Below are 26,068 nucleotides of genomic sequence, written 5' to 3'. Positions count from 1 at the left end.
ATTATTGCAGGGACAGGGGGAGGGTGGAGTTGACCAACCTTCAGAGAAGATATTATTTCCTGTACAAAAGAAAATCAAACTATTTTGGGGAATACTGAGCAGGTCAATCCCACACACCCTCTGGTATTGTACATGCTCGTATCAAATACCGGTATACTGTTAAGATATAACCTTACACCATTCTGAACTTGTCAAGAAAGTATTTAGCAGCAGTCATCTAAACCACTCCTTTGGCCATATCGCGTCCTTTGTCAAAAGCAGCAATAGATCCGATGTAAGCCTAGAGTCTTTCACACTCCACTTATTTACCCATTACAATATATTGTTGGGAAAATGACAGTAAGGCTTGACAACCGATAAACAGAAGTTGAAAATGGCGGGGTCCAAATTACGACTTCTGGTTTTGTTACCATTACAAAGCAAAATTCTCTTTGAAATAAACCTGCCTCAAATGCTTTTTTGTATGAATTTTGATAATAGAGAGGCCGTTTTACGGAATGTTGAAATAAATATACATAATATAAAAAAAACAGCCGAAATAATTATGGTGGGGTACAGGTTAGTACTCCAGGGTATTTTAGGGGGATGTTTTCCGTACAGCGGGTTTGTACTTGAGGTACTTAAGAATACCTTGGATACTTTTAAGAAGTACCTGAGCGAACAATGACTCATTGAGTTTAAGTGGCCAATAGGAAGTTTTAAAAAAATCTACGTCAATAACTGGTTAATCAATTTTCCACTATAAGATGTACAAGTAAAACGTATCTGTTTCTCACCAATGATATATTTAATGCCAACTTTATTTGAAAGAAAGCTCCACAAAATCTGTTATGAGCCCCATATCTGTGAAAGGTTTCCTGTGTGCAGACCTTTACATTAAAATGTTATGTTTAGAATATTGTTTTATTGCTGAGTATTTCTTTGAGACAGGGATTCATTGTTAAATAGAACACCAAGGCATCTGTCAATGTTAACTGCCCATGAAAATCAGATCTTTTACTAAATTGTTCAATATCAATTGTTTTGGTTTAATTTGTTCGTGCTAGAGTCTAAAACTAGCACAGGGGAACTTCTACTTTTAACTGCCCATGAAAATCAGATCTTTTACTAAATTGTTCAATATCAATTGTTTTGGTTTAATTTGTTCGTGCAAGAGTCTAAAACTAGCACAGGGGAACTTCTACTTAACTGCCCATGAAAATCAGATCTTTTACTAAATTGTTCAATATCAATTGTGTTGGTTTAATTTGTTCGTGCAAGAGTCTACAACTAGCACAGGGGAACTTCTACTTGACAACAATAAAGTTTTTATAGTGACCCTTTTCATAAATGTTGTAAAAAACAGTTGTTAGTGACCCTTTTCATAAATGTTGTAAAAAACAGTTGTTAGTGACCCTTTTCATAAATGTTGTAAAAAACAGTTGTTAGTGACCCTTTTCCTAAATGTTGTAAAAAAACAATATGTTGAAGTGATTGGACCAATATGTATGAAGCATCTTAAGCAAGGCTTAACATCAAGTGTAATTTAGTTATTTGTCTTTATCTTTGTTACACAATGCATGTCTTTTATGAAATTCTAAATACTACTTGGACATTTGGTATTGTAATTTTTGTATTGTTTCCATCTATTTTATATCCTTTTATTCAACTCTGGTATGGATGGTTTTAGGGTAAAAGTCACTTTCATCTCTTTTAGTGTCCTTAATGTTTTACACTTGTGTCAACTTTCTGTCAATCTTGCCCAGATTTTCTTTTGATCATTTCCAGTATTTTTGTATTATAACCTCCATTTCAAGCATTGATGTTGTCACATGGGTGCTTCATAGTATTTTCTGCTCATATACATGTGTTGTATTCAATGCTGTAAAAACATGATATTGTTTTCAACTTCTATTTATTTGCTGACATGAATTTCTTTGTTGTTTTTATGACAATTACAGTTTCATATTGTTGTATTGGTTAATGTTATATTAATAAAATGTTTTTATTATGCCCCCCTTCGAAGAAGAGGGGGTATATTGCCTTGCTCATGTCGGTCTGTCGGTCGGTCTGTCGGTCCGTCCACCAGGTGGTTGTCAGATGATAACTCAAGAACGCTTGGGCCTAGGATCATGAAACTTCATAGGTACATTGATCATGACTCGCAGATGACCCCTATTGATTCAAAGGTCAAGGTCACGGTGACCCGAAATAGTAAAATGGTTTTTGGATGATAACTCAAGAATGCATACGCGGCCAACAGGGCGAACTCTGAACAATATAACTGAAGCAACTGGTCTGTAATCCTAAATCTATAATTATCAGTCCAATGAAACATCATCCTTTGAGTAAAATAAAGTGGATCAGTAAAAATATTATCAGAATATGATTTGTTTTGTATATTTTGTATATTAAATAGTGTGTTAATGTTTAATTTTGTTGATTAATATAAATATAAGCAGGACAGGGGAGGTAATACACTAATATATCTTTCTTAAACAGGGGAAACAAATGCAATAAGTTAAAATTTCATGTTTAATGAATAGAGGATATCCCCCCCCCCCCAATTTTTTTTTTAAACATCATCTAATAAATTACCACACCCCACATTAAACCCCCCTCTCACCCCCACCCCCCTACCCCCCCCCCATTTTTTTTAAACATCTAATAAATAACCCCACCCCACATTATACCCCCCTCTCACTCCCCCCTACCCCCCCACCCCCCTTTTTTAAACATCTAATTAATAACCACACCCCACATTATACCCCCCTCTCACTCCCCTTACCCCCCCCAACCCCCCCCCAATTTTTTTTTAAAAACATCTAATAAAATACCCCACCCCACATTAATACCCCTCTCATCCCCACCCCCCCTACCCCCCCCCCCTCCCAAATTTTTTTTATTTTTTTAAACATCTAATAAATTACCCCACCCCACATTATTACCCCCCTCTCACCCCCCTACCCCCCCCAACCCCCCCACCAAAAAAAATTTTTTTTTCAACCCCACATTATACCCCCCCTCTCACCCCCCCCCCTACCTCCCCCCCCCTACTCCCCCCACCCCCCCCCCCCCAAAAAAAAAATATTTTTTTTTAAACATCTAATAAATTACCCCACCCCACATTATTACCCCCTCTCACCCCCCTACCCCCCACCCCCCTATTTTTTTTTTTAAACATCGTATAAATTACCACACCCCACATTATACCCCCCTCTCACCCCCACCCACCCCTACCCCCTACCGCCCCACCCCCCCCTACTCTCCCCACCCTCCCCATCCCCCCCCAAAAAAAACAATTTTTTGTTTAAACATCTAATAAATTACCACACCCCCACATTATACCCCCTCTCACTCCCCCCTACCCTCCCAACCCCCCCCCCCAATTTTTTTTTTTAACATCTAATAAATTACCCCACCCCACATTATTACCCCCTCTCACCCCCCCCCCCACCCCCCTACCCCCCCCCACCCACCACCCAAAAATTTTGTTTTTCAAACATCTAATAATTACCCCACCCCACATTATTACCCCTCTCACCCCCCACCCCCCAACCCCCCCCCACACCCCCTGAATTTTTTTTTTAAACATCTTATAAATTACCACACCCCACATTATACCCCCCTCTCACCCCCCCCCCCCCTACCCCACCCCCCCCCCACCCCCCCCCCCCAAAAAAAAAATTAAAAAATTTAAACATCTAATAAATTTCCACACCCCACATTATTACCCCCTTTAACCCCCCACCCCCATTTTTTTTTAAACATCTTATAAATTACCACACCCCACATTATACCCCCCTCTCACTCCCCCCTTTATCATGACTGGCAGATGACCCCTATTGATTTTCAGGTCACTAGGTCAAAGGTCAAGGTCACAGTGACTCGAAATAGTACAATGGATTCTGGATGATAACTTACATTAGGTCAAAGGTCAAGGTCACAGTGACAAAAAACGTATTCACACAATGGCTGCCACTACAACTGACAGCCCAAAGGGGGGGCATGCATGTTTTACAAACAGCCCTTGTTTTACATATGATTAAATGAATACAGACAATAATTATGTATTGTAACTAAGTATATTTTGATTTCTTAACATGTAATATTTAAACGAGTTCCTATATTTCGTTTTATTTCAATATAATGTGATCTCTACATTTGTTTATACAAGTGAATTGTTAACTAGTATTCATTATTTGTGTAAGTTACCAATGGTAAAATTGTGTGCATATAAATAAAAACCTTTTTTAACTAAAATAAGGTTAAAAATTATTTTGATACAAATTTATTAATAAAATGTTGAATGATGTAAATTATTGTTATTATTTGTTTTGTTGGTAAAGTATGAAAACTATTTAACATTTTCAGAGAATAACCATTGTGTATTGTTTTAGCTATTTCTATATTTGTGTGGCCTTGTTTTGCTGTTTTGAATGCCTATTTAAACCAGCTGTAATTATGTGTCAATGATTAATGCTGTATTGTTTCAATAAAAGCCTATCTTAGAAGTGTTTTCTTTGTTTGCAGTGAATAGGTGATAGAAAGAAAAAGGTCCAGTCTTGAATTTATACCAGATATTTCAGGCAGTAAGGCCTCCAGGACACATTTGGACACATTTGGACTTCTACTTGGGGTGTTGTGTCAGCACTAAGTTTTTCCTTAACAAATCAACGTTCTTGTATTTTAATTTTAAAAACAAGGGATGTGTTTGTGAAACACTGTCCCCATATATTTGACCTTGAAGGATGACCTTGACGTTTCACTGCTCAAAATGTGCAGCTCCATGAGATACACATGCATGCCAAATATCAAGTTGCTATCTTCAATATTGCAAAAGTGTACATTAAATGGGTGATTTTGGCCCATATATTTGACTTGAAGGATGACTTTGACCTTTCACCACTAAAAATGTGCAGCTCCATGAGATACACATGCATGCCAAATATGAAGTTGCTATCTTCAATATTGCAAAAGTTATGGCTAATGTTAAAGTTTGACGCAAACCAACAAACAAACCAACAGACAGAATATTGTGGGGGACATAAAAATACGAAGGTCTTAAATGAGTTGCAACCTTGGCATTCACCAAACAATTCTTAGACCTAAGACTTAGAATATTCTTTAAATTACAATATCAAAGAATTGCTTTAGTTTGAATAAAAACTTGCATTTGCCTTTTCTAATAGCATATTTCAATACTACAGATATTTTATATATATATTCATTATTTGTAAGTCTTACAATAGGTTGGTGATATCGGACCCAGGTTACCAGTCTTGATGCTCATAATTAATGTAAATCTTTGAAAATGTCGGTGGCATTTGCCAAGCCATTAGTAAATGATTTATACACTTAACATGATGCACCTCATAACAAAAACGATGGTAACCTTTCTATCATGTGTAATATTTCTAACATGGTAAACACAAAGTCTTAAGTAGTTTTCCTGCAATATTTGGTATGCACACATAACCAACATAATTATAACTATTCATTGCATATATTCCAAGCTAAAATACTCGATATTCATTTGGTGCATTTTAACATGTGTATATTCCAGGGTGTACAAAACTGGGAATAACTCATACAAAATTACTTATCACTGCCTGTAATATTTCTTATATGTTAGCCTGTTCTCCATCTCTGCAAGTTTAATGCAGCCAAATTTTATTTACGATCAACCAGCTTAAGGTCAAGGTCAAAGTTAGGCTGTTAATGTTTGAAAGGTGTCAAGTCTAGAAAAATGTGTACAAGTACATTGAGATGGACAAGTACTGTGCTCAATATCAAATACATGAAATCACAAAGGCAAAAACAAAAAAGAAAAATTAAATATTGGTCATGTTTTTATTGTGCATTTCATTGTCCAATACACATATTTACAACTTAAATGAATATGAAAAAAGTTTGGGAAAACACAATGAACATAGAGCATTATAAATGTTCATATTATATATATAGAACAAATAAGTTATAATGTACAAACCACCGCCACAAACATCATTTTTCACATATTGATGACACAAAATTCTCAAATAGAAATGCTTTCCTGAACCTTGCAGTTATTTGCCAAATACATCATCTGGTATATTAATAATCTAATATTTAATATAATAAACAATTAAGGATACTCATACAAATACAAACAGAGGTATTGGGATTATGTTCCATATGTGGCATAATGAGTAGTGGTAAATGTCTGTCTTTCATTTGATAGTTAATATACAATTCAAACCAGCATCCAGTTTTTTAACGGGATGTTTTTATGCACTTAGTATTTCCTATCACCAGAAACTTATAAAAACTGTGCAAATAACACTAAGTACTTCACAGATCAATAAAAAATAAATTGTGTACCATCCTTATTTACTCTATATTGCAGTTAGTATCCCTGCACAAGCATTGTAATAATGTAATTTCATTCTCAAGTATCAGTTCATGTACATATGAAAATCGTGCAAATGGAAATGTGCAAACCACTGAATAATCCATGTAATTAAAACATGAATGAGGCTAATGAACAAATCATGTTTGCAATGACCAAAGAACAATAAAATATAAAAAAATACTGACTGATTGTTATTAAATCTGAGAATTTTTTTTATGAACCACTACTATTAAAAAAAACTGTTAGAATTTCAATCATACTGTCAACAAATTTAACTTGCCATTTGTTCTTAACAATTCATAAATAACTTATTTCTGTTTTCAATACAAGAATGATTTGTAACTTTAACATATCACACATATTCTCATGTTGTTCTGTCCCACTACATTAGCATTGTACATGAACATCACAGTCATTGCATTGCCATGGGCGGTCCTGCAGGTCACTTTGATGATGGGTAACGTTCCACTATCATGCCATGACCCTGAAATCAACACAGAAAACGCATTACACAGTGAAAGCATGGAATCAACAATTCATACAATAAGTCAGCAGTCTTATGCGAAAATGGGTCTAAAGGCATATGCTGCCAGAGCAGACAGGACATTCATGAAGCTTGGTCAGGAGCTACTCTGATAGCTTTTAACCCTTTGCATGCTGGGAAATTTGTCGTCTGCTAAAATGTCGTCTGCTGAATTTCTAAAATAAGCATTTTCTTCGATTTTTTTTTCCAAAGAATACTATCAGAATAGCAAACAGTTTGGATCCTGATGAGACGCCACGTTCTGTGGCGTCTCATCTGGATCCAAACTGTTTACAAAGGCCTTCAAAATTCGGTTCCAGCACTGAAAGAGTTACCGGGTAAGTCACACAGGGTTCAGTGGTATCATAAATGGACAGCGTAGCTCCTGACCAGACTGCGCTTATGCGCACGCTGGTTTGGAGCTACATGGCATGAGACCCATTTTGACATGACTTGGCTCAAATTACAGTGATCATTGGCACTATCAGTATAAACAGGATAATGACTGAATATTACAAGTCAGAAGTATTTGTTATCATGTAAATAACTGGTTGATAAAAGGAATGTGAATGAACTATTAAAAGAACCCGCCTCCACCCAAAAATGTATTTTTGCCTTAAAAACCACACATAATAAATCTTGACATTTGAAATCTCCCTCAGAATAAATCCTTGCCATTCAATAAAGAGTAGCGAAAATTCAAGCATGGCTTGATTTGATTGGAAGTGTCATTTTGTAAAATATTTAAATTTAACTCACATTGCCATTCTAAAGCTAAGACATATAATAAGTACTCTTTTAACTACATAAAGTAAGTAAAATCAAATGGCCTGGGTTGTGCCAACAATTTCATTAGGATACTAGTTACTACATGTAGATATATTGAAAGAATAATTGCAACTCTAAAAACAATCTTCTGGAGCAGGCAATCTGCAAAAAATTATTAAACGTTTCTATGTTCTCTACTTACAATGCCACCTGCCGCGCAGGCTGCTACCAGCGCATACTGCCCATTCTCTTTGATCAGCCTGTTGGCTGCAGTGGTAACCAGACGTACACCTGTGGCTCCGAACGGATGACCCAACGATAGAGATCCTCCCCATAGATTAAACTTGTCCATTTTTGGCGCTCCAACCTAAAAATTAAATATATATGAGTCGCATTCTGAGAAAATGGGGCATAATGCATGTGTGTAAAGTGTCGTCCCATATTAGCCTGTGCAGTCCGCACAGGCTAATCAGGGACGACACTTTCCGCCTAAATTGGATTTTTGCTAAGAAGAGACTTCATTTAAACGAAAAATACCATGAAAGAGGACTGCTCAGGCTAATCTGGGATGACACTTTACGCACATGCATTATGCCCAGTTTTCTCAGAACGCGACTCAAATATATATTAGTTTTTACCTTCACCAAGATGAAGAATATTTGTGTAATAAAAGAATTTTCAAAGGGCTCATAACTCTCCATGCAATCAAAGCCATTCTCTTGACGGGATGTTTATGCGAAGATCTTTGTGGATGGTTGTCAAATATCTGTTTTCTTAGACATACAGTTTTATCGCTTTTCTACTTAGATACGTATTTTTACGCATTTGTAGTCCTTTAGAAAGTTACAATTAATTAAATGCCTTTCTTACAAAATTCAAGTTTAAAGGCTTCATTTCCAACCCTTAGTTACTGATGAGCAGCAAACAGCATAAAACCTGAACAGAACCTACCGGCTCCACCATTGTTAGAAATTCCACCATTGTCAGACTATTTTTTTTATTTGTTGCAATACCAACCAGAATTTTTAACGTAGGAACAAAATGAAATGACGTGCATAATGTTCATATTGCCATCTATCCATGTTCCAAGTTTCATGAAAATATATTAAGAACTTTCAAAGTTATCGCAGGATCCAGAAAACCACCATTTTCAGCAGTATTTCTAGTCTATTTGTTGCCATAGCAACCAGAATTTTTGATGTAGGAACAAAATGAAATAACGTGAATAATGTCCATATTGCCATCTATCCATGTTCCAAGTCTCATGAAAAAATATTAAGAACTTTTAAAGTTATTGCAGGATCCAGAAAACCACCATTTTCAGCAGTATTTCTAGTCTATTTGTTGCCATAGCAACCAGATTTTTTGACGTAGGAACAAAATGAAATGACGTGCATAATGTCCATATTGCCATCTATCCATGTTCCAAGTTGCATGAAAAAAAATTAAGAACTTTTAAAGTTATCGCAGGATCCAGAAAACCACCATTTACAGCAGTTTTTCTAGTCTATTTGTTGCCATAGCAACCAGAATTTAAGACTTAGGAACAAAATGAATTGACTAGCATAATGTCCATATTGCCATCTATCAATGTTCCAAGTTTCATGAAAAAATATTAAGAACTTTTAAAGTTATCGCAGGATCCAGAAAAGTGTGACAAACTGACGGACTGACGGACACACCGAGCGCAAACCATAAGTCCCCTGCGGCGAAACCGGTAGGGGACTAATAAAAGTTTGGTAACCATCCAAAACAAGAGCACTGCCTTGCGGGTGCAGACCGCTCATCTATTTTTCTTTTTAAAGGTGAAGGGAACTATCTCAATACTTCAATCAAAAAAGATGGATGGGCGGGGTGGAGAGGAGTGTATAGTGTGGGGGTGTGGTCACTTATTACATTATCTTCCAAAAATAAGAAATAAAAATGCAAAAACAAAGTAAAAATATAAAAAAAAAATTTGGGGGGGGGGGATTCTTGGGTGGGATAGTTGGACAGTCTTTCAAAAATAAAATAATAAAAAATAAAAATAAATATTATTGTTTTTTAAACATGTTTCAAAAAAAATTGGGGGGGGGGGGGGGTTGGGGGGGTATAGTGTGGTTGTTTATAAAATGATCTTTTAAAAAAAATGAAAAAAAAATGTTGTTTTTTTTTGGGGGGGGGGGGGGAGAGATTCGGGGGGGGGCATGGGGGATGGTTTGGGTGGAGTCTATTGTTGTATGTCATGTAAGAGTTGTTTTTGTCAAAGTTTCATTCAAATCTGATCATAAATAACAAAGTCATGGCAATTTTTGCAAAATTTAATTATTTGACCTTGAGAGTCAAGGTCATTCAAAGGTCAAGGTAAAATTCAACTTGCCAGGTACAGTACCCTCATGATAGTATGAAAGTATTTGAAGTTTGAAATCAATAGCCTTGATACTTAACAAGTAAAGTGGATGTAAACACAAAATTTAACCGTACATTCAAAGTTACTAAGTCAAAAAAGGGCCATAATTCTGTCAAAATGACAACCAGATTTATGCAACTTGTTCCGTACAGTCCCCTTATGATAGTTTGTGAGTGTTCCAAGTTTGAAAGCAATAGCTATGATACTTTAGGAGTAAAGCGGCCTAAAACACAAAACTTAACGAAAATGTTGAATTGTAAAGGGGCCATAATTCTGTCAAAATGCCAGTCAGAGTTACATAACTTTGCATACACAGTCCCCTTATGATAGTTAGTAAGAGTCGCAAGTATGAAAGCAATAGCTTTGATACTTTAGGAATAAAGTGGACCTTTTCAATTTTCTAAGTATAAAAAGGGCACATCATTCTTTCAAAATGCACGCCAGAGTTATCTAACTTTGCCTGCCCAGTCCCCTCATGATAGTAAGTAAGTGTACCAAGTTTGAATGCAATAGCTTTGATGCTTTATGAGAAAAGTGGACCTAAACACAAAACTTAACCAAATTTTTAATTTTCTAAGTATAAAAAGGGCACATACCGTAATTCTGTCAAAATGCACACCAGAGTTATCTAACTTTGCCTGCCCAGTCCCCTCATGATAGTAAGTAAGTGTACCAAGTTTTAATGCAATAGCTTTGATACTTTATGAGAAAAGTGGACGTAAACACAAAACTTAACCGGACGCTGACGCCGACCCTGACCCCGACGCCAAGGTGATGACGATAGCTCATAATAATTTTTTTAAAATAGATGAGCTAAAAATCTTTACACCAGCCTTTATTTCTGTCCATGACGTTGCTAACAATTGGTACATACATCCTTATTGAATTAATGTAAAATGTTGCAACTGAAAAACGTTATGGTATATAAACATTCATTTAAAACAGTTAATTTTGTATTACTGAATTTAAATTGCACAGCCGTTTTTTTCTTTATGACATATTTACACATTTATTTATTATAAGCACAATCTTGACCTTTACATTTGTTTCACTCATATGAAAATCCCAAAGTATGCACAAACGAGATATGCCACTAATCCATATGTTTAGATATTGTCTATCAATATGTTGATAGTGAAATTTATATGGTAAAGCTCTGACAGAAGAAGCGCAATGCAAACCATGTATTTCTTCTTATGTTAGCTGAATAAAAAGAGCCGTTCAAGACATCAAGAAACTTTGGAACATTCCATTTTGAAGAACATCCAATACTTGCAAGGAATATTCCATTCTACATTTGAACTCAACCCGAATATAGATTTACTGCACTTGCTGTGAATTCATGTAGAAAATGACATCATCCATAAATAACCAAGACACAGCCAATGTTCCCAATACAGCATGCTACATTAAGTCCATGATGTGACATACACTTAAACATTGTCTTAAGGCTACTGTATTAGATAAAAAAATGCCGTTTGCAAATCAAAGCGTGTTTGGCAGGCTTTTTGTTTTAATATTACAGGCCTTGTAATTCTCATAGGACATGCGCAATAATATTTTTAATGTAATTATTATCACTGAGAAATTCAACAAATTGTCAGTTTAATAACAAAGTAAATGCCCAGTGATAAATGTTTTAGAGAACATTGTATTAAAAATTTTCAATTCTACAAATTTTGCTATACAAGACAATGATTGGTTATACATGTATAAAGGAAAAAATACAAAGAACAATATTAAAAAAAAATAATTAATGGTTAAATAATCAACCTTTACATTCCAAATATTAAAATAAACTATGGATACATGTTACATTTTTAGCTCACACAAAACAAACAGTTATGAAACACAGATCAAAATAAAACATAACATGATGCTTATTTTCTCGAAGTTCACACATACATTGCAAATATAAGGGACGCATTTTTATCATAAGCTCAAACAAAGCTCCATGACAAGCACATATTACTGCTTAAGTTTAAATTTACAAACATTGCCTACTTGCTTTAAAGATATTCTTTTTGATATAAAAAAGAAGCATAACTCTTCAGCACTTAAACAAACTTGGCCTTGGTACTTTTATACACCAAAGTGCTTTTAAACTACAGAAGGTTTAGTACTTCATCCTAAATCTATAACTGGAGTACTTGTAGTAGTACATGCCAAGCTATAAAGTGCATGTAAAAGTTCACAATGCTCTGAGCAGGTTATCATTCATTCCATTTAAAGTGCAATTTAACGGCACAACAGGTGTACTATTAACTCTGTGGTATAAGTACAGATCTACTTTAAGACAAAGAACGTCATAAAGTACAGCCATCAGCATTGATTGTCTCAAGTACACATTGTCACAGTAAAGAACATATAGACTCATAGTTATAAAGTGCATTGGACTGCTTAAATGAATATCAAGTTCACTAAAGGACTAAAATACATTGAACTTTAAATAGGCCAAACATATCAGGTACCAATAATTACATGTAAGCAACTGGTTCAAAGAGCCTGTTCTCTTCTCATGGCATACTAGCATGTTGTGTTTTTTTTATCAAAGTGTGCAAAAAAAAATGTCTTAAAACATGTTTCTGTTATTCATAAATTTAACAAAAAGACTATTTTGATCATCTTCAAGTATATTTATCCTGTATATATTTGTAATAGAAACATAATTTTACTGTTTAAGAGCAACTGAGTTATCTTTTGAAGAAAAAGGAAAATAAATAATACATTTCTTTAGAGATATATTTATAAATTAATGTGCTCTTTATCCGATAAATGAAAACACTTACTGCTGTTGTAATTGCCAAATTGAATATATGCACGTTGACTCTAAGATATGACAAAAATAAAGATCCTATTGAACGACTTTATACTGTTATCTACATAAATTCATATCAGGGTTATCATTTCCGTAGAAAACACAAAATATGCAATTCACTTTGTTACATGGGAAATAATTGCTTTTAATCTAACAAAAAATGGAATAAGTATGGAAAGAATTTGTTGATAATCTTTGCAGTTAATCAGCACCGAAATTTTACTGTCCTCAGAGTGATCTCTTTCAATGGCAAAAGTTATAGTATGTTTGTTCAATAGAAGTGAGTTTTGAGCAATACTTTCTGTTCCTGTGGTCACTTTTTAAAAACCCATAGCAGCCTTTGTTGACAGATGCTGTTTGACACAAACATTTACAAACTGAACTGAACCCAGCAGAGATGAATACCACCTCCCCCTATACTACATCTCCTTTTATGTACCATTCAAGGAAAGTTGTAATAACATATTATGGAAAGTCAAACAAGAGGCATACATTTTGCAATGTCCTTTTTCTATGTTGAAAAGTATAAAAGTACTTAGTACAACAAGTTTGCATAGCACACTGACATGTAAAGAAGCCCTTGTTGATTCCAGTTTAACACCATCCACTTTATAGCAGGGGGTGCAAAAAGAGCTGCCATTAGTTCCAAGGATTTTCCCTAAAGTACACACCACTACTACAGAAAAACAATACAGCCAACATAGCCAGTAAATATGTTGTTTTACATCCCGATTACAAAAAAGCTAGCATCATTCTATATCTGATCTTGATTACATAAGTGCAAACTCTTAATATTCCAGGTAGAATACTGTGAAACCATTATTATTCGTAGGACACCAATTTTCGATGCTTTTCGTAGGTCTGCTCACACACAAATTTCAAATTCAACAAAACAAAAGTAAATGTAAAAAGTCTGATGCCAGAAATATACTCAAGAAGTTGTGACATCATACTTAGGGAGGGCAACCAGTTTTGACATTTCAGTGTGTCCAATTCCTTGATTATATTGTAATACATTTTGCATCTAACTTAAAAGCTCAATTGGTGTGGAAAATCAATTGTTGCTATTTTTAGGTATATGAACACCTTGCTGAACATGTTTATAGGGATAATACAATGTGTTTTTACAATTAGAATACACATGGAAGTAATTAAATTGCAATATAAGCAAAATAGTCTGTTAATTCTTCACTTAAAATATTTTACTTGACTGTTGATAATGGCATTTTTTTCTGGAGCAAACATAATGGACTGACAGAATCACTTTATTTCTTATTGATTGTCATGAGCTTAACTGGAGTTGTGTCAAACTGTCATCAATAAAACCCCTTCTATAATTACAATAATACACGACAAAATGCATGCCACTCATTGGACTGTTTGTTGCTATTCTGGTACACTGCACCAACAAATTATCCCCGTAATCCCATGTAACACTTGAATTTAGAGACCATGTCATTGCGATATTTAACAGATAATAATTCGACATTGAGGGTAATTGAGGCATTGTTTTAGGGTATGTTACCTGGGCTTAAAGAGACCTTTTCACGTTTTGGTAAATTGACAAAATAAAAAAAAATTGCTTCAGATTTGCAATTGTTCGTTGTAGTTATAATATTTGCAAGGAGGAAGTAATTCTCAACATTAACAATGCTTGAAAATGTCCATTATAGGCATCTTTTGACGATTTAAAAACCTGAAACTTATAGCACGGGTGGCGAAATCAAATGTCCGAGTTGCCCGAGTTGTACATTTGCTTATCTGGGCAACTGATTGTTTTCAATTAAGTTGTCCGTGGACAACAAGTTTTTTAAAAGTCGGGTCCAGGTATACACAAAAATACATTGTATTACAGGCTTTTTCCGCCCTATGCCACGGGTCCGAAATTCGGCCCCATTCCCAATGCAAATCTGGTTGTTTTTTTCCCAATTGAAAAAAAAAAATTCCCAATTTAAAAAAAAAAAAAAAAATTTTTTTTTTTTTTTTTTACCCATAAAATATATAAATATATAAGTTGACCTGATCCGGTGTAGAAAATTGAAAGTATTGCATAATTAAATTATCTGTTGCCTTGAATTTGTTTTAAAAACTGTAAAATATGTTAATGATTATTTAAGACTTTCCTTATTTTCCACAAAATCCGGCGCTTCGCGCGCGATTTTTTTCACCTCAAAAAAGACCAAGCCTTTTCCCCAAATTCAGATTAAAAAACCTGAACTTATCACACATGTTTATAATATTTTGTAAAATTTTAATAATAAGTTATCCAAATAGTCGTTATTTACCAGTTTACGGCTTCTTTGAAATATAAAAAAACACTATTTACATGCGAAAATTTTCCCAATTGAGCCAATTTTGCGATTAATTTTTTTTCAAAATGAGGGTTTTCACGACGCGAAATTCCCAAAATTCCAGTGTGGCGTTTTCCCAAAATGGAGCGGAAAAAGCCTGTATTAAAGCCGTAATTAAGTTTTACAAAACCGGATGTTGACACGCGATAACATAGTCAGTGCTATTTGCGGAGCAATCAAGCTAACATACGGGCACTCTCCTGCGCAGTGATCTCCCTTATTCTATAAGAGACCGGGAGCATGCCGCATTTTCGACATTCGGCCCGATTGTTAGGCAGTGTACAGACTGGTTTCTTTATTTTTACAATCAGATGAAATGAAAAGTATCAAACTAAGATAAAGAAAACACGGTCTACCTAGTTATTTAAGACGACTTTAATGGTAAAAATTGAACATTTAGTGTTTTTTTAAATCTTCAAAAACGGAGCAGAAACCCGAAGCTTTGAGCAGTCCACCTCCCAAAAAAACTAAGAAAGATTATGATAAAAAAATATGATCTAAGTAAACGCACCAAAACTTTTCAAGAAACTTGGCTCACAGATTTTCAATTGTTACCAGTTGATGATAATCAAATTGCTACCAGTAGCGGTGCACAGCCTCAGTTTTATGAGGTCCACATATTGGACTAGTTTAGTTTGTTAAGATTACGATGTACTTATGTTCAACACATGTTTTAATAACAATAGCTTTGCAAGATTAAACGTTTGAGAAAGTGTTTATATTGTTTATAATATGCTGCTATATTGAATATACCATTGAAATACAACTATAAACAAAACAAGCAAATCATACTCATTTTGATATATTCCACATTATATTAAATTAATCAAAATATGCATGTATAATTTATATAAACACAAACGGACAAGTGTAGTTCAGCAACGGACAATCTAAATTTCCTAAATGGTTGTCCGTGGACAAGTATAGTTTTTTGAGATTTCGCCACCCCTGTATAGTGTTATAAATGCAAAACGATTTAATAATTTGGAGAGTTCTGTTGATATGGTTATATTGAGGACAAGTTTGGTTTTTTTCTGTATTTTTTAATCTTGTTTTTGACTGGAACAATTAAGTTCCAATGTTTACATTTATCAATTTAAAGCATTCAATGACAAACTTGAATACATTGCAAAATCTGTGAAAAGGTCCCTTGAAGGTGTGTTAGAATATACAAAACACTTTTTTTCAGTTAAAGAAAGTCTCTTCATAACCAAAATCAAGTTGAGGAGCAAAGTGTTGTCCCTGATTAGCCTGTTCAGATTGAACAGGCTAATCAGGGACAACACTTAAGGCAAATACATTAAGCCCAGTCACCCCAGAACTAGGCTCGCTTTACTTGTAAGACTAATTTAAGGTTGCTGTTGCGAAGTTGATATGTTGTCCACCTAGTGACCGAGAAGTTATGGGTTTGATCCCACTGTAAAAGCATTCTTTAGATCTCCCCCATAGACAACAAGTACTGGTTCTAGTCCCAGGAAATGACTCAAGAGCATTTCAAATAATTAGTAGTACTTTCAATGCAATCAAGCTAAAATAAATAGGTTTAAACTACTAAGAAGACCCACATACCAAAGAAACAGGGGGGAGGATTCAAAGAGAAGGAAGACAAGCAGAAACTATTGAACCATTTGACCTTATTCTTTGTCAGCATGTGACATGTGAGCAACACCCTGTCATTGTCTTGGAATGAAAATTTTGATAACTATTAATATCCTTTTTCCAGTATTTGAATAATATAACAAGGAGCAAAATACGAACATTTAATCTCTAACTTTAAACTGTGACCTTTAACCTAGAAGCATGGGTGATTACTTGACCCTTAAAAGGGTCATTAGTAGTTATACTACACAGTAATCAGACATTCCCAAAAGTGTCGGACCGTCGGACCTGACCGACGTTTTAAAGACAGGTCCGATTGAAAATGCCATGTTGCCGGTCCGAATGTCCGGGAAATAATTCAAGAAGAAAAGTTGATTTATTTTATAAAATTCGTTCCAGTGTGCGATCATTTGAGAACGAATATTCCTGGGCATTCCGGAAATTTGCGCTTGATACCAATTTCATCCGGTCTTTTATTTATCGATTTCTAATTGGTAAGCGGCTGGCAAAGAATGAACAGTAACTGACGAAACCTCTTCGCTACTTTCCAAAAAATCTTACGATTCTGCGAAATGCTGCTAATGTCCGCCATCTTTAAATTTTAAGTGATCAATTTATAGCAATGTTAAGCACTGCAGTAGCATATTGTAAAGCAATATGTTAACCGAATTATATATTGATTACATATTTACTAGGTTACTGGTTACTCGTTTACAGTTTCTACATTCAAACGATATGTATAAAGCACATTTTATTATATGTGCAAAACATGTACATGTTTTCGGACTGTCGTATTCGGATACAGTATGATCCGTCAATTTTAATTTATTTCGACGTTCTTTATAACATTTTTATACAATGACGATACACATGCGGTGATACGGATGGTATGGTTTATAATATTTCACATTGTAGTCACCAGAAATTTCAACTAGAAATACTACAAAAAAAGTATAATAAGCTAGGTCACGGGGGTGTCCCCCATAGGGACTCGTTGGGGTCCTGCGGTCCCAGACCCTTAGCTTAATTTTCCAGATTTCAAATTTGGGTCAATTGACACCCCTGGAATTAAGAAAACAAATATGTGACCATACAACTTATCGACTTAGGAAAACAACCAACACTTAGTATTAATGGAGCATCTGAGTTGTTGCCGAACGACATAACACTTAACTTCGCAAATATATAAATACGATATATATGTTTGTACATTGATGTTTCGGTCCTATGAATCCCAGTCCGGTCCTGCAAGTTATCTAAGACTACCGGACCGGATGTCCTGTGGACTTAAAATACTTTTGGGAATGTCTGAGTAATACTTAAATTATTCATGACCATCCGATTTTCAACTGGTTACTGCACTTCACATATTCTCATATAGGTAAATGATTGGGCAAAATTATTTCTTTACACATCAATGCATAAGAAAGTGAGAGTGTTGACACATTTAAAGAAAAATTAACCAAAGGGACTGGCTTACAAATCGTCAGACAGACTGACTATACGCAAAAAGATTCTTATGATTCCAATCAATACTGACTTGTAGTAAATGTCTAATAATTTCTGACAGAAATTGGCCAAGACGAAAATGCATTGGATACAATAAAAAAACATGTTGCAATTTTATTCTAACTAATTTAACAGGATGCCCGCATCAGTTGGTTTAACAATCAGTCTTATTCGGCCGGGCTGGCTACAGAACTACATATCCACTCTTGCAGGTTCAATTTCCAGCAGTCTACATACGGTAACTTGTATGAGGGTTAGTTTGAACAATAGTTCAACAGCCATTCTCGCCTTACTCTGATTAAAGTAGGGCAGTTGTCATTCAACAGAATAAGTATGAGCACCTAAGATTGGTCAGCCAGCTAACCATGGAAAAGTGTGAGTAGGTTAACCCTTTACATGCTGGGAAATTTGTCGTCTGCTTAAATGTCGTCTGCTGAATTTCTAAACTTAGCATTTTTTTCATTTTTTTTTCAAAGAATACTATCAGAATAGCAAACAATTTGGATCCTGATGAGACGCCACTTTCTGTGGCGTCTCATCTAGATCCAAACTGTTTGCAAAGGCCTTCATAATTCGGTTCCAGCACTGAAAGAGGTAACTGACCACTGTGATATATGTATTCCTCAAATATTGTTTAAAACCAAAAGAACTCCATGCAGACAAACAAACAAAATTAAACATACAAACAACATGACAAAAGAACACCTAATATTGCACTTAACATTTTTACTTACTTTTGCAGATTTTCCCAAGAATTTCTTTGCAAATTCATCTGATTCCAAAGCTGTCAAATTTGCAAGGATCTGTCCCTATAAAAGAAACCATTATGACACTTTATGATGGACAGTTTACATACACAGATGAAGAATTCGAATCAATACATTTAAAAAATGCATAAGTGCTGCAATCATTTGATTTAATTGAGCCTCTTTCTGGGAAAACTGAGTGAAATGCAGGTGCATAAAGTGTCGTCCCAAATAAGCCTGTGCAGTTGGCACACTCGGGCTAATCAGGGATGACACCTTCTACCTAAACTTGTTGTTTGTTTAAAAGAGACTTTAATAAAAGTGTTAAGTGTCGTCTCTGATTAACCTGTGCAGACATTAAGCTCAATTTTCTCAGAATGCGCTAAATAAATACTGGTTACTTCAACAAGAGTAGAAATTTCCCAAAAGCAAGTTCTGCAGCCAAATAGATTGACATACGGAATATCACGCTAGTCAATTATTCCAAGAGTTTGTATCACTCGAGTGGCTTGTGGGATGACGTATCACAAGAGAGGCGGAGCCTCGAGTGTGATGCGAAATAGCACAAGCCACGAGAGTGATACAAACTCTTGGAACAATTGACTAGCGTAATATTCCTTTTATTATATACAACAACTAACCAAAACAGTTAACAAATGTATTTTTTACTTTAACAAAACTGACAAAACAATGACTAAAACGGTACGCCATAGTTTATTTAAGACGCGGCTGAATACAGTTTATGTAAATTAACGTGATAACATTCAAACCGGGAAAACACAGGTTTCCGACAAGCTTACCTTAATGCCATCGTTAATCCAATTTTTATAACAATTAAGTTGACAACTTTAATCCGATGTTTATAACAAAAATGTTTAAACGATATGCACTTCCACTTATATCTTCCATGTCTTTATCGAAACTTAGTTTAAACCACACTATTTTATTGTATTCCTATCGAAATATACATTTATGCATGATAAACACACACTCCAAAATACGTTTTTTAACACATTGTTTACTGTTAAAAAACACCACGTCCGACATGTCCTTACAGAGTTTAGATAAAACTATTGTGTTCTGTCACAGAAATGACGTCACACGATGTACTACGTAATATATTTCGTAACATAAAATATTTCTATTTTTGGTGCGTGTAATGTGAGGTCATTAAATGGGTCGAGGTAGTCCGGCTAGTATGGTAATACGGAATTGGAAACAGCGAGTAGCGTAATACGGGATTTTTTATTTCAACGATTGATACCACCTGTATTTTGTTAAAAGCATTAAACATGTATATAATAAAAACCAGTATCAGGAAAGGCCAGAATCAGTGAAAAACAATACATGATGGTCATCCAAGAACAAAAACAAAATCCCTTTAACCCTTCACCACTCAGATAAGCACTTTCACCAGTGTGTAGACCTTTCTAACTAGTTGAAAGTTTGAAAGGGTTCAATTCAAACCCTTAGATACTGAATTACTGGTGAGCAGCACACAGGGTAAAACCCGAAGAGCCTGTGAGTTACTCAAAGGCTGTTCTGGTTTTATGCTGTTTACATATAGCCATTTGACCTTGTTTCTAGGCAGGAAAGGGTTAACACTTTGCATGCTGGGAAATTTGTCGTCTGCTAAATTGTCGTCTGCTGAAGTTCTAAAATTAGGATTTTCTTCGATTTTTTTCAAAGAATACTATCAGAATAGCAAACAGTTTGGATCCTGATGAGACGCCACATCTGTGGCGTCTCATCTGGATCCAAACTGTTTGCAAAGGCCTTTAAAATTCGGTTCCCGCACTGAAATGGTTAAAGCAAAGTTCAACACATGTAAAGCCAAGTCCAAGAGTTGTGACACTTACTGCGAATGCTTCATGGTACTCAAAGACATCAATGTCTGCCAGACTGAGTCCGGCCTTGTCCAGCACCTTGGGGGTAGCATAGGCTGGTCTACAAGTGAAACAACAAGTGTTACGCAGCAAACTGATACTTTAATACGTGAGAACAAGCTCAATGTAAGCAGCGCTCTTGGAAAACGGGGCTTAATCAATGTGCAACAGAGTTGTCCCAGATTAGCCTGTTCTGTATGCACAGGCTAATCAAGGACGCCACTTACCACGTTTATGGAATTGTTTGTGTAAAATAAGTCTCTTCAAAACGTAAATCCAGTCTAGGGAGAGAGTGTTGTCCCTTATTAGGGGATAATATGGGACCACACTTTATAAACATGCATTAAGATCCATTTTCCTAGTGAAAGTCTCATACATTAAGATCTGATGGTTTAACTACCTTATATCATTTTTCATTAAAATGTTCAAATCAGTTTCATGCTAAGAACTCTAAATTTCTATACATGTGGGTGCAGGGTATATTCATTAATGTTTATTTACATAATTGTTCATATATAATTTTTATTTACAAATATTTTTAAGTTTTGTCATTTAAACTAAAATTGAGGTTTAACAGTTTATCTCTGTATAGATCACTATTTATGTTAAATATATAAACAATAAGAGTACAAATTTTTGACAAAACTACAATAGAAGTCTAATATTTCCAAAGGAGCTTGGGGCAGAACAAAGCCTTGGATTTGTGTTTGTTTATTTGGATGTTTTGCCCTTTTAACAGTATTTTAATCATATAATTACAGTCATTTAACCAACTCACACTTTTCCTGGGAAGACTTGATCATCATTTCTAAGTGCACACACTTATAACAGTTACCGACAACACCTACTCAAATCAGAAGTAGGGGAAGAATAGTAAGAATTTCATGACTATCTCCATATAAGTTATGTGACCGGACTAGGGATCAAACAAACTTTATTAAGATTTGTAGAATAGCACTGTACCAACTGAGCTAACAGGTGTGGTATGCCTTAAATTTGTGGTTTGGTTATTTCCTCTGATGATAAACAAGTAAATAAACATAGCTTCATAAAGGTCATAACTGGTATCAGCAGTGAAACATTTAAACATTTAACCCAGAAAGCATAATAAAATACAGTTATTGAGAGCATTAAAAACAAGAGATGTGTTTGTCAGAAACACAATGCCCCCTATAGCACCGCTTTGAAATAAAATTTCAATATATCATTTGGAAAGTTTAGAAATTATCTCTATTTAAAAGCTTATTACTTCCCTTGGATTGTATTTTTTAACTTTTGACTTTGAAGGATGACCTTGACCTTTCACCACTCCAAATGTGCAGCTTTATGAGATACACATGCATGCCAAATATTAAGTTGCTATCTTCAATATCAAAAGGTTATGACCAAATTTTAACAAAGGGTAAAGTTTTAGGAAAGAAAAATACAATGATATTTGACCTTGAAGGGTGACCTTGACCTTGACAACTTTTCACCACTCAAAATGTGCAGCTTCATGAGATACACATGCATGCCAAATATGAAGTTGCTATCTTCAATATTGCAAAAGTTATCAAACTTTAACCAAGGTTGAAGTTTTGGGACAGAATGACAGACAGGCCAAAAACAATATACCCCTCTTCTTCAAAGAAGGGGGCATAAAAAGGAATATTTGTCTTCAGAAATGAGTCTGGAAATGATATTAACTTAAGCTGTCACAGATTGAAGGGAGCTGGGCCCAGTATAATGAACATTCTGAATTTTTTAGCTAAACTCAAAAGATAGATATGAGTTTCCACTCAGTTGAGTATTGAGAATGTTGGTCAGCACACAATCTCAATTCTCAGCTATATGTATATGCACATATTCCTACTCAAACTCAGAGTTGATTACGCCTTGAAACTCAATGAAATTATGAGAAAACCAAATTGAACTTGTTCATTTATCACATTAAAAACAAGAGTGCCAAACTGTCACAAGATGCGCCCGTTTTAAGGCTTTTGGCAACTTGATAACTTTACCATGACCCATATTTGAACTTGACCTACATATCATCTAGACACAACTTCTGGCACAAATTGGTGAAGATCTGATGAAAACTACTACAATTAGAGAGCGGACACCATGCTAAATGCTTGAAATGCACTCAGTGACCTCGTGACCTAGTTTTTAACCTGGCATGACCAATATTTGAACTTGACCTACATGTAGATATTGTCTAGACACAACTTCTGACCAAATTTGGTGAAGAGCGGATGAAAACTACTTCAATTAGAGAGCGGACACCATGCTAAATGCTTAAAATGGTTTAGGTGACCCTGTGACCTAGTTTTTGACCCGGCATGACCCATATTCGAACTTGACCTAAATATTGTCTAGATACAACTTCTGACCAAGTATGGCCATTATCCCATGAAAACTACTTCTATTAGAGAGCGGTCACCATGCTAAATGCTTGAATGCACTTAGTGACCCCGTGACCTAGTTTTTGACCCGGCATGACCCTTATTCGAACTTGACCAAGATATTGTCCAGATACAACTTCTGACCAAGTTTGGTGAAGATCGGATGAAAACTACTTCAATTAGAGAGCGGACACCATGCTAAATGCTTGAAATGCACTAAGTTACCCTGTGACCTAGTTTTTGACCCGGCATGACCCATATTCGAACTTGACCTAGATATTGTCTAGATACAACTTCTGACCAAGTTTGGTGAAGATCGGATAATATCTATTCGAATTAGAGAGCGGAAACTGCTGTGGACGCTGCCCGCCCAAACGCCTGCCAACCCGCCCGCCCACCGCCAAGGTGAAACTATAATACGTCCCGTTTTTTTAAAACGGGCGTATAAAAAGAGAAAAACACAAAGTTGAGTAAGATAACTGACTATAGTATGTTTGCAATACTAGGCTTGAACACTCTACACCTCACATATTCAGATGTCATGGGCATATAATTTCTTCTGTATATACTAGGTGCTTTTGGCTCCAATAGCCATCACAACTTTGTTCACTTGGTGTCAGAATAAAACAAGTTGCTAAAAAAGGCTATGATATGAGCCTTGTTCTATGAAAATGGGGCTTAGTGTATAGGCATAAAAAGTTGTCCCAGTCCGCGCACATTTTCAAATTAATCTTTTTTTAAAGGAAGTCTCATCTTAGTGATATTCCATCTAGGTTGGAAAGTGTCAACCCTGATGAGCCTGTGCAGACTGCACAGGCTAATCTAGGATGTCATTACGCAATTCCCATTTTCCTACCCCAGCAGCAGTTGATCCTTGGGGTCCTGTGAGACGTAGACAAAGTCTCGGAGGTAGGCCTTGGGTTTGAGGCCCAGAGAGAGGGCCTTCTCTTCTGACATCAGCAGACAGGCAGAGGCACCATCAGTCTGGAGAGAAAACAAAACACTCAATAAGCTTGGGCCACAAAACACTAAATCAGCTGGGGCCACAAAACACTATATCAGCGTGGGTAAAAAAACACTAAATCAGCTCGGGTCACAAAACACTCAATCAGCTTGGGTCACAATCATGACCTATCTTAACCATTAACCACTCAGAAACAAATTGTGACACTATTGAAATCCCTTTGAAAATAAAAATAAATTTAAGACCTTTTGTACAAGATTCAAGTTTTAAAGGCTTTATTTACAACCCTAAGGTACTGATGAGCAGCAAAAAGCATAAAACCTGAACAGCCTGCAAGTTAAATAAAAATATAAAATAAAATGCAAAAATAAATTGTTAATAAATGTTAATGTAAAATGTGATTGAAATTGTTTCAGACAACAAACCTTTGTAATTGTTTGTAATTTACATGAACATTTCACTGACCAAAGACTGGTACATTTGATGATTTTAATATATACAAAATCTACTGTCTTGCCTTAATGTATTCAGCCCTATTATTTTAATGTGGATATACCATAACCTATAAGCTTTATATGGTTCTGAAAATTGAAAACAAAAAATAGCAAGCAAGGTGTCACATTAAAACCCTCGAGTTGAATTCTAATGGACTTTTTAAATTAAAAAAAAACACCACATTAAGTTTTATTTTTTTCTCATTTCGTTTGATTTCAAATCTAAAGGTATCACAGGTTTGGGGATGTGTTCCCTGCAATTAAAATGATTCATTAGTAGTGAGAAACATGTTAAAGGTTTTACAGCTATCACATAGCCAACTATAATTATGATGAAATGGCAATTTTGATAGCATGCATTACATTTGATGCAGATGGTAAAATTACCAGTACATGTACTTAAAAGGGTAGGAAAAAGGTTGCAGGTTCAAGTGCTTAAACCTCAAAGCACATCAGCTTTAACATAAAATGATGTTTAGGTGTGTGATAAACATTCATAAATGCTGCATTTCGTATAATATATGCTTAAACCCCCAATAACCTAATATTTTACATTAACAGATATTGTTGTGCAACATTCATGAACACAAAATGCTGGCTAAATATTAAATTTGGAAATGCTGACAAGAGTGCATTTATTCTCAAATGCCTGAACTACATCACCGCCATGTAGGGTAAAACACAACATCTGGGCTAATAAAAGAGCAGTAAACTTACTAGGAATGAAGCATTGGCGGCTGTGATAGTTCCGAAAGGCTTGATGAAGGCTGGCTTCAGTTTGCTCATCTGTTCAAGAGAGGAAGGCCGGACTCCATTGTCCTTTGTTATGTACTCAGCCACCTCTGCAATGTAACACACACAGTCAGTGCTGCCCACAATCTTTTATGCCACATGGAATGTTTACATATGAGTTGTGTTCTGAAAAACTGGGCATGATGCATGTGCGTAAAGTGTTGTCCCAGATTAGCCTGTGCAGTCTGCACAGGCTAATCAAGGACAACACTTTCCACTTTTATGACATTTTTCGTTTAAATAAAGTCTCTTTTTAGCAAAAATCTAATTTAGGTGGAAAGTGTCGTCCCTGATTACCCTATGCGGACTGCACAGGCTAATCTGGGACGACACTTTATGCACATGCATTATGCCCAGTTTTCTCAGAATGCGACTCACATATTAGCCGCTCTCTGGGGTAAATGGACTTAGTGCACATGCTAAACTCTTTCAGTGCGGGAACCAAATTTTGAAGGCCTTTGCAAACAGTTTG

At 35.5% G+C, this 26,068-nt stretch overlaps 1 protein-coding gene across 1 annotated transcript in view; it reads right to left on the bottom strand.

Annotated features, from left to right (window-relative positions):
- Nucleotides 1-5,818: 5,818 nt before the first annotated feature.
- LOC127861856 (trifunctional enzyme subunit beta, mitochondrial-like) overlaps nt 5,819-26,068 on the bottom strand; it is a 38,467-nt gene continuing 18,217 nt past the window's right edge. The window contains exons 10-15 of the mRNA XM_052400572.1: nt 25,522-25,646; nt 24,203-24,330; nt 20,936-21,023; nt 19,065-19,139; nt 7,867-8,031; nt 5,819-6,857 (exon numbers count right to left, since the gene is read on the bottom strand). Coding sequence (XP_052256532.1) covers nt 6,816-6,857; nt 7,867-8,031; nt 19,065-19,139; nt 20,936-21,023; nt 24,203-24,330; nt 25,522-25,646 — 623 coding nt within the window. The 3' untranslated portion in view covers nt 5,819-6,815. The remainder of the gene's footprint in view (nt 6,858-7,866; nt 8,032-19,064; nt 19,140-20,935; nt 21,024-24,202; nt 24,331-25,521; nt 25,647-26,068) is intronic.

Source organism: Dreissena polymorpha, chromosome 16, assembly GCF_020536995.1.
Source record: "Dreissena polymorpha isolate Duluth1 chromosome 16, UMN_Dpol_1.0, whole genome shotgun sequence".
Lineage (NCBI taxonomy): Eukaryota > Metazoa > Mollusca > Bivalvia > Myida > Dreissenidae > Dreissena > Dreissena polymorpha.
The sequence above is the reverse complement of the archived record's forward strand: the minus strand, read 5'-3'. Positions and strand labels throughout refer to the sequence as shown.